We start from the raw sequence: 10717 nt of genomic DNA, 5'->3' as shown, positions 1-10717 counted from the left end.
GTTTCTCCCAAATGAAAATTTCCCTCATAATTATGCCCTCATTTTCTTAATGATTTATATTAGGTAATCATAAAAAGCTACCAATGGCATATCTATATTGCCAAAAAGTATTTGCTCACCTGCCTTGACTCACATATGAACTTCAGTCACATCCCATTCTTAATCCATAGGGTTTAACATGACATCGGTCCACCCTTGGCTTTGCATCCATAACACCTGGGGCAGCCGTGGTGTACTGGTTAGCGCATCGGGCTTGTAACCGGAGGGTTGCCGGTTCGATCCCCGACCAGTCCACCACGGCAGAAGTGCCCTTGAGCAAGGCACCTAACCCCTCACTGCTCCCCGAGCGCCGCTGGTTGGGCAGGCAGCTCACTGCTCTGGGTTGTGTGATTCACCTCACTGTGTGTTCACTGTGTGCTGTGTGTTCACTAATTCGGTTAAATTGGGTTAAATGCAGAGAACTGAATTTCCCTCACGGGATCAAAAAAGTATATATTCTATTCTATTCTATTCTATTCACCTTCAACTCTTCTGGGGAGGCTTTACACAAGGTTTTAGAGTGTGTTTATGGGAACTTGACCACTGTTTTAGAAGTGCATTTGTTAGATCACACACTGATGTTGGACAAGGAGACACCGGTCTACTGTAATTCATCCCAAATCTGTTCGATTGGGTTGAGGCCAGGACTCTGTGCAGTCCAGTCAAGTTCATCCACACCAAATTCTGTCTTTATGTTACCTTGCTTTGTGCACTGGTGCACAGTCATGTTGGAACGGGAATGGGTCATCCCCAAACTGTTGGAAAGTTGGACCAAAATCTATTGGTTAATGCTGAAGCATCCAGAGTTCCTTTCACTGGAACTAAGGGACCAAGCCCTTCCAGTTCCAACATGACTGTGCACAAATGTACAAAGCAAATGTGCAAAGCAAGGTTCAGGTGCCTTGATATGAAGCCTGACTTAACCCTTTGGGCGCCGGGTTTTATTTTGAAAAATACTAGATTTTGATATCTAAATTTCAGAATGCTCTGGCTGGAAAGTGGTTAGAGATGGAGAAAAAGTGTAAATGAGACAAATGTTAGGAATAACCTAAAGTTTATGTTGAGAATAAATTTGCTCATCTAATTTGCATATTATGACGTCATAGGGCGGCGGCCATATTGGATTTTGTCATTTTCAGGAAATACCTGATATTTTGAAAGAGAGTTGAACTTATTTCATCAAATTCAACCTCTCAATCTATTTGTTATGCTGTCCACATATGAAATGAACAGGAAAAAGTAAATTGTAAGCCAACAGTGGTAAACTAGAACTATTACTATACCACAACACTCAAACACAAAAACGGAAAAAGAAGTCTTTTCTCTCTCTCTCTCTCCACCACCACCCCATCTATTGGAGGACATTTTTATTTTCTTTTTTCTTCTGTTCTTCACTATTATTATCATTATAATCATTATAATCATTATAATATGATAATAATAATAACAGTAACTATTTTTTAGCTGCAGAGGCCTAATCAGTGCCCATCTATCCACATAAACATTTGTAGTATAGAGTGTGCAACATGTAATTGCAAAGTAAAGCACAGAGACAATAAGAGCAATATTGAGGTGCCCTTAGAACTATTGCCAAACTGCAAAACTCATGTAAGCAGTAAAACAGGTCAATGATTGGGCGCACCTTGAACAGCCTATCATAACCTGGCTGGCCCCTCTCGACAGAGTCATCATTATAGGCAAAGTGGGAAAAAAGACAGAATGATTTCAAATTTGTTCCTACACATCACTTACACTTACACATACACATCAAGCCTCTCCCACGCCCACCTCTCCTATTCATGGGTTTCATCAGGTCCCTTTCCACAGGTGTAGTAATCAAGCACCATGCAGTCTGCATTGATAATCAGTGCTTGATTTTATACACCTGTGGAAAGGGACCTGATGAAACCCATGAACTGACACCGCGACCGCGAGTGGCTCTGCCTCTGCTTACATTTAGCAACGGGTTGTGACTCTGGGAGCAGAGATGAACTCGTGTGTGTGTTGTGCTTTGGTAAACACTGCCGGGCACGGAGGCACTGTGACCGGCGTGGTAAAACGAGTGAACACTAACGCTGGTCCCTGCGCTATTCTCACCACTCCTGCCACGTCTAACATCCATGAATACTCTCATCTATGTTGGGCAAAAAGTCGTGTGTGTGTGTGTGTGTGGGTGTGTGTTTGTGCGTCTGTCTGTGTTTGTGCTTGTGCATTTGCCTCGCGTTGCCTAGCATCTCCACGTTGCGCAACGTGGCTTTCAGGCTTCCTAAACGACCGGCCGTCATCTCCCAAAGTCAGATATTCTCCTTCAGAATCAGAATCGGCGAAACACTTCGCCCATGTCTCCCCCTGTGATCACCACTAGAGCTGGGAGCGGAGATGAACTCGTGTGTGTTATGCTTCGTAAACACTGCCGCGCATGGAGGCACTGTGGCCGGCGTGGTAAAACGAGTGAACACTAACGCGGGTCCCTGCGCTATTCTCAACACTCCTGCCACGTCTAACACATCCATGAATCCTCTCATCTCTGTTGGGCAAAGGGTCGTGTGCGTGTGTGTGTGTGTGTCTGTGCTTGTGCTTGTGCATTTTCCTCGCTTGGCCAAGCATCTCCACGCTGCGTCTTTAGATACTAGGCAAAGACGCAACGTGGCCATCAGGCTTGCTAAACGACCGACCGTCATCTCCCAAAGTCAAATATTCTCCTTCAGAATCAGCGAAACACTTTGCCCACGTCTCCCATGTGATCAGCACTAGAGCTGGGAGCAGAGATGAACTCGTGTGTGCGCTGTGCTTAGTAAACACTGCCGCGCATGGAGGCACTGTGGCCGTAATGGAAGCTTAGAACGAGTGAACACTAACACATGGTCCCTGCGCTATTCTCACCACTACTGCACGTCTAACACATCCATGAATACTCTCATCTATGTTGGGCAAAGGGTCGTGTGTGTATGTGTGTGTGTCTGTGTTTGTGTTTGAGCATTTTCCTCGCTTTGCCCAGCATCTCCACAGGTTGTCTTTGCCTAGTAAATTTCAAGTGGCTATCAGGCTTGCTAAACGACCGACCGTCATCTCCCAAAGTCAGATTATCTCCTTCAGACTCAGAATCAGCGAAAAGGAGACCTATCACGTCAGTACATGTAAACTTTTTGCTTGTCATCTCGTTTAAAATCGTGCTAAATCCAGTAATACCGCTTCAGCTAACTAGCTCCGTGGCTAACTATCTCCGGTTTCTCATCAACAAGTTTGAGTGGGATTTCCTCGAACATTTTGCATTGAAACATGACGTCATTGTGCTCTCGGGTCGAAGTATGGGATGTCTGCCAACTAGTGGTGGGGAGTATATATGAGATTTAGCACTCTACTCGGAGAAAACCGCTGTTTTATTCAGTAAAGCGTGATGTCGCAATGTGGCGACTTTGGCGCCTAAAGGGTTAAGACATACGTATTTTCAAATCATACTTTTCCAGATATGGGTGGCCCAGACTGTCCCAACTGTACTAACTAATAAAACACACCCATAATTAGCATTGCTTTTTATGATACACTGGCCCCTTCTCAACCTCTCTCCTTGATCCTCGACCTTGGTGTGGTGCAGCCATAAATCAATTAGAAACATATTAATTTTATCACATAAATGATATAGCACTCTGGCCAGCTTCCTGTCTTCATTTTAGTAGCACTTCTCAATTTCCATGAGGAACAGCAACAATCTGCTAAGCTAAGCATTCTTCATGAGGTGGACATTACACACTGGTTCTCAAGATCAAGAGGGATTTATGAATTAATTGGCCAATAAAATATATGTATTATAAAATGTAATAATAAAACAAGTTTCAAACCAGTGTATAGTCATAAGACATGTCCAGAATGGTTTCTATACAGTCCCACTCCCAGAAAAATCCAGAAAAGAGTCCATGCAATTCCAATCCCAGAACACTGACAATATAATTGTCATGGTTTCATATACATTTAATGACATACATTATATACAAAGACATATTTGATATACATATCATATACAAATGTGGGGCCACCCACAATCATTGAAATGGCTATTTTTCCACATTTGACTACTATCTATAGCTTATATTTATAACTAGAAAAGCACTCCGAGAGCGCAGACCTTTTTTTATTACTTTTGTTTGAGAAATTATGGGGCTTCCTTAGCAGGAAATCATATGATGTGGAATTGAATGATGCCCCAAAGCACTATGTCCTCATGTCATCGGGCACAGGGACACTGAGGAATCATAATAAGCCATAAACCCTGGATAGATGGGCTCAGTAAATGTGGAGTGGAACGTGTGCAGGTGGGTGAGCGTGGCCGAGAAGACGCTGTAGAAAGACAGAGTGCCAGCCGGCCAGTCCAGGTACACTCCTACTCTTCTAGAGTGGGAGGAGGGGGCAGGAATGTCAATGCGTTCATTATTGTGTCTGGCAGAATACCTCTCAGGAGAGCAGTGTAGACTCCATGATTTGGCATTACATCCTAAGCGACTGTCATCATTCTTCCCTTTCCTCTTCATGCTTTTATAGGCCACAGCTACATGAACCACACCTTCACTCCACTCAGCCTCCCAGTAGCAGCGTCCAGACAGACCCTCTCTACACAACACCTGGGGCCAGTAGTGGAATCTGTCTGGGTGGTCAGGATAGCTCTCACTCACGCCTCTAACCGTTCTGTTCTGATCAGAGAGAGTGAGACGTCTGCTTGCTGTGTTTGGGTCCAATACGAGCTCACAGGCATCTGCAAACAACAGAAGAGAGAACCACGTCATCAGCATATTGGGGGGATGACAGCTGCACACACACACACACAGAATGAATTATTTCACTGTTAATGTATGCTGTTTTTATTCTGAATATTTATTGTTTTGGGGGGGGGGGGGGGGGGGGGGGTGACAGTTTACAAAATTAAAGAAATGCATCAAAAGCTATTTCAGTCAATTTCATCATAAAAGCATCCCATCGACTACATTGGAAGGAACACACACACACACACACACACATACTTCAGTAAAGTGCATTCTAAAGGCATCTCATTAACTACAGCTGGAGAAGCACCTGAGGACTTACATTTACGCACACCTGGTCTGAGTCTGATTTCTGCACTGTGGTCCGTACTGAGGAAACATCATACAGAGGAGGGCATTTGAAATTCTGCATGCAGTCAGTCATCTAGCTGACACTTTTATCCAAAGCAACTTACAACAATCAAAATGCAACCCCAAATCAGATAAAAGTTGGGAAAATGTTCTAAAATACAAATATGAATACAAATGCATATTATCATAGAATGTGATAATATGCAAATATCAAAACCATTTAGCTGCAAAAACAAACACATTCTGCAAATGGTTAGGAACTGAGGACACCAACTGCTTGAGTTCAGCGAATAACAGTAACAGTTGTTGCTCAACAGTATGGGATATTCTTAATCATGTTTTTCATGATTTTCCATGATTCACCAATTTACCTCTATGGAGACCTGGAGATCGTCATAGATGCTGGGTTTTGAACTGAGCTCTACAACAAATTGGATAGCTGGATTGACATATGACCTTTTCCCACTATTACCTCTGTCCATTTTGAAGCAGCTCAGGGCCAGATAAGATTGTGGTGTTTCTATATCCCCTCTAAATACAATTTCTTCTTTTGTATGGTAAAATTTGCAATTTTTTTTTCCATCAGGCCCAAAACTTCAAGTGGCGCCTCATGTGGTAAGTGCTAGGTAAAGCATCTCCAGCTCCAGAGTTGAGATTCTTCAACAGAATGTCACAGACACCAAGCCGAAAAGAGTAGTTTTAGACCATCTATGTACGTACTTAAGTATCTCCAGTTTACAGTGAGGATCCTCCATTGTGGCAGATAAAAGCATCAGTCCTGATTCTCCAGGATGGTTGTAGCTCAGATCCAGCTCTTTTAGATGAGAGGGGTTTGAAGTCAAAGCTGAAGCCAGGTCGTGACAGCTACTCTCTGAGATGAGACAACCAGAGAGCCTGAGAGAGAGAGCGGAGAGAGAGAGAGAGAGAGGTCATTTAACATCCCACTACTGAACAATGTTCTGAAGACATAATAAAACATTTTGCTTAACTAAAAGAGTGAGTGTAAAAGCAAATATCCATGTACAGTTCGCAGAACGACAGAATATATATATAAAAAAAGAAATATCATAAATAATCAGTCACCGCTCTAAAAGTGTGTTAGCCGCTAATGCTAACATGCAAACCAGAGACCGCTGGGACACCTGTGTGATCCTGTATCAAATACATTTCAAGGTAAATGGAAGAGTGACAGTGCCAACAAAGTGGTCTAACATAGCTATTAATTGTTCATTATTTTTATCAGTGAATATTGGATATGCTAGTGTCATTGTGAATAGCCTTTTTTGTGGAGTTGTTTTAGAAAGGAATTTAATTAAAGTGACGGCTTGCAACGACGTGCAGCATTTAATTCACACCATTCAACATGTCGAGTTGCAGTTGCAAGGTTTTAGAACGTTGCAAATCATCTCGTCACAAATCTTTGGTCTGAACCACACTTAAGATGAAGTTCATCACTAACCTTAAAATCTGCAGTTTACAATTGTGATGGGACAGTCCCTTAGAGAGAAGATGAACTCCAGCAACTTCAAGGTCATTGTGACTCAGGTCCAGCTCTATCAGGGAGTTTGCTGACTGTAGAACAGTAGCCACAATCTGGCAGGATCCGCCACTGAGTTTACAGCAACCAAGTCTGTGACACAATTAATGAGAAATGAGACAGTGTGGGGGGGGGGATACTGGGGAAACTTGGTGTTTATTCCATAGAAAATTCTAGTTGCAGGGCCATAATGAATTGACATTGACAAGAAGAACTGAAACATCTCCAAAAAAGGGCACGTAATGATAAAGATCAATCACAACATATGTGCTCATGAACACTCATGAAAAGCTCATAGTATATCCATATTTTTATAGAACGTAGGCAAAACAAGTATAATTGTAACAATTAACATTGCAGTCAACATCAAGTAATAAACTTGATAAACAATAATGCATAAAGAAAATGCATTTTGGTAATTAAGGGATGCAATTTTAAGTGGCACTACAAGCGCATGACTGAACTGCATTTCCTTGGGAACTGCTGACTATGAACATGATCCACAAGACACCAATGCCATCAAGAGATTGAACCATAACAACACCCAAACTGACACACTTTTACCAGAGCCTGAACCCCAAGATCACGCAAGTTGATGCGATTTACCAGAGCCTGAACCCCAACACCACCCAACCTGACACATTTTACCAGATCCTGAAGCACCACAGGAATAGTGCAGAAGATTATACACTGTATGAAACAAAATGGCAAAAGTGGACAAGACACTTCAAGTCTGTTTTTTTCTTAGTATGGATGTTTGTATATAATGAAAAAGAAGCTTTAACAAGAAAACACAATTAAGAATTACGAGAGACGCAGATGTAAAATGTTGTAAGAATAATTTGTGCATTAGAGCTCCACCTGTATGCAAACTATTAATGTTCCACCGATATGCCCACAATTATCTAAGGCTCAGTAAATACTAGCTGTCAGTGTCATGATGTCTACGGACCTCAAGGTTTGTAGTTTGCAGTGGGGATTAGTTAGTCCTGCAGAAAGAAGCTGAACTCCAGAATCTCCAAGGGCATTGCAACTGAGATCGAGCTCTATGAGGGAGTTAGTAGACTGCAGACACTTCATCACTGTTTCACAGGACATCTGGTTGAGTCCACACCCAAGAAGTCTGTAAGACAACATGGTTAATGAACACATTCTCTGTAACTAATAACAATAACTAATATAATTATAAGTGACAATGTTAAAAACTATGAATGAGATTCAAACTGATGTAAGCTGAACTCACCGTGCCTTTCTGCAGCACCTCACAGCTGGGATCAATCTCCTGCGTCCCTCATCCGAAGTGTTGTATTTCTTCAGGTCAAACTCATCCTGCACCTCCTCAGACATCAGAAGCATTTGGGCCAGTGCTGAACAGTGGGCAGGAGATAACCTCTCTTTGAGGCCATTTGGGGATTTTTGAAATCTTTGAATGTCTTCATGGATGGAATGGTCATTTATTTCTAATAAGCAGTGGAAAAGATTGATGCATCTTTCAGGAGAGAGATCCTCTCTATCGAGTTCTTTAATGTACTGGCACGTTTCCTTAATGCTTTTCGAGGTGCTGTGTGTGTTTTTTAGCAGACCTTTCAAAAGTCTCTGATTTTCCTCCAATGAAAGACCAATGAGGAAGCGAAGGAAAAGATCCAGGTGCCCATTCCTGCTTTCCAGAACATTGGTTATTGTAAACTTTAGCGACTCTTCCAAGGAGAAAAACGGCCCAATGGTCTCCATTTGATTGCTGTAGGAAACAAAGACATGAAGTGCTGCCAGAAACTCCTGGATGCTCAGATGCACAAAGCAGTAGCCTTTCTTCTGGTGACTCACAGATTCTTCATTGAAGATCCCAGGGAACGTCTTGGAGTACAAAGAGGCTGCACTGACGTCAATGCCACACTCTCTCAGGTTTTCTTCGTAAAGCACTACATTGATTTTGTTGAGATTCTGGAAAGCCAGTTCTGCCAGCTTCAGGATAATTTCATTCTGGGATCTAAGAATGTCCCTCTTCTTTTTAATCTGATGGTGTTGCTGATTTTTCCCATTTCCCTTAGAGGTCTGGACAATCAAGAGATGTATGAACATCTCAGTCAAAGTTTTGGGGAATTCCTGTTCCTGTTCCAGCATCTGCTGAAGTACAGTGGCTGCAATACAACAAAAAGCTGGAATGTGGCACATGATATGGAGACTCTTGGATGTCTTAATGTGTGAGATGATTCTGTTGACCTGATTCTCATCACTGATTCTCTTCCTGAAGTACTCCTCCTTCTGTGGGTCACTGAATCCTTGTACTTCTGTTATCTGGTCGATGTACTGAGCAGGAATTTGACTGGCGGCTGCTGGTCGTGAGGTTATCCAGATGAGTGCAGAGGGAAGCAGAGTTCCCTGAATGAGGCTTGTCAATAGCACATCCACGGATGATGTCTGATTAAGATCAGACACCGTATTCTTTGGCTGGAAATTTAGTGAAATTCGACTCTCATCTAAACCATCAAGGATGAACACAACCCGACAGTCTTTGTATTCATCACCCTCATTCAGCGTCTTCAGCTCAGGGTGGAAGTCAAGCAGGAGCCTGTGAAGACTATACTGATCACCCCTGATTAAATTCAGCTCACGGAAAGAAAGGGGAAACATAAAGTCTACACTTTTATTGGCTACCCCATTTAACCAATCTAGAATAAACTTCTGCACTGAGACTGTTTTTCCAATGCCGGCAACACCTTTGGTCATAACAGTTCTGATGTTCTTCCGTCCAGGAAAGGGCTTGAAGATGTCATTGCAGTTGATCGGAGTGTCTTCAGTGGTATGTTCTCTGGATGCTGACTCTATCTGCCAAACCTCATTCACCCCTTCCCGCACTCCCTCTATCATGTAGAGCTCTGTGTAGATCTTATTGAGAGGTATCTCGGCTCCTGGTTTGATGATGCCTTCAGGTGTGTTCTGAAACCTCTTCTTCAGACTGGTATTATGATTGTGCATAACTCTCCACAAAACAGAATTATCTGCACACAGGAAATATTATGTCGATTATACATTTTAATTTATACTCTACCAGTTAAGCATTTTAATTAGATAAAGCTATATATTATTATACTTAATATAGCATTTTAATTAGATAAAGCCTTGTCACTTTGAATTTAACACTACACATAAACATCAGCTGTGTTGTAAATTCTGGTCTTTGTCTGTCTGCCTGGCTGGGTGTCTATATGTATTTAATGGAAACATCATACAAATAGATGTAGGGGGGAAACATCCAATATTTTGAAAATAATCATCTACCTTTTCGTATGTTCACGTTGGTGGCGTCCCTGCAATCACAGGAACATGGAATCAGTCAGCGTCAGCTTTACAATATTCCCACATGCACAGATAATGACAATCAAACAAATATTCAAATGTGGTAGTTAAAGTGTAACTGCACCCTAAAATATGTTTTTCGAGCTGTTGATTGATTGAAATTGCTCACAAGTGGTGACCTACACTACTACCAGGGTTAATATTGACAAAAATCATGTTTCCCGAGAAAAGTAACATTTCGTATGATTTTGTATTGGAGATATAGCTCTCTGCGCCCTCTACAGGTTGAAATATGCCATGGTAGTCCTGTACTTCTCTGCCGAGACTACGTCACCGGGTCGTTACAAATTAGGAATGAAACGCCCCAACATCTGCTGCCCTGATTAGCCTACATGTGATAAGCCATGTCTGCAGCACTCATTCCCAGATTGACACGAAATCACCATGGTTGATTGGCTGCAGCAGTGCTGCACTACCTTCCAAATTTCAGAACGTCCTGCCCATTAGCCTTTTTCAGAAATGTTTAGTGGGTGGAGTTATGGGGTGAAGTTACACTTTAAGCTTTTCCTTCCTTCTGCTTGAAGAGATACACAGATGCGTCATCATGTCTACAGAGATATGAATAACCGGGTTTCTATGTGTTCATATAAACACCACATCAAAATCAGGATAAGTTTCATGACCCGGATACTAAAGTGCCTGTAAACGCTGTCACTGGTACGACCATTTGTACCTCTGC

The 10717-nt window shown here is 42.2% G+C and overlaps 1 protein-coding gene across 1 annotated transcript in view; it reads right to left on the bottom strand.

Annotated features, from left to right (window-relative positions):
- Positions 1-3695: 3695 nt before the first annotated feature.
- The window catches only part of LOC134076591 (uncharacterized), a 39417-nt gene continuing 32395 nt past the window's right edge, over positions 3696-10717 (bottom strand). Inside the window, exons 25-31 of the mRNA XM_062531719.1 lie at positions 9961-9989; positions 7925-9680; positions 7634-7804; positions 6604-6774; positions 5865-6038; positions 5116-5162; positions 3696-4786 (exon numbers count right to left, since the gene is read on the bottom strand). Of these exons, the coding sequence (XP_062387703.1) occupies positions 4257-4786; positions 5116-5162; positions 5865-6038; positions 6604-6774; positions 7634-7804; positions 7925-9680; positions 9961-9989 (2878 nt within the window). The 3' untranslated portion in view covers positions 3696-4256. The remainder of the gene's footprint in view (positions 4787-5115; positions 5163-5864; positions 6039-6603; positions 6775-7633; positions 7805-7924; positions 9681-9960; positions 9990-10717) is intronic.

This window comes from Sardina pilchardus, chromosome 1 (genome assembly GCF_963854185.1).
Source record: "Sardina pilchardus chromosome 1, fSarPil1.1, whole genome shotgun sequence".
NCBI lineage: Eukaryota > Metazoa > Chordata > Actinopteri > Clupeiformes > Clupeidae > Sardina > Sardina pilchardus.
This window is presented reverse-complemented; position numbering and strand designations above follow the sequence as displayed.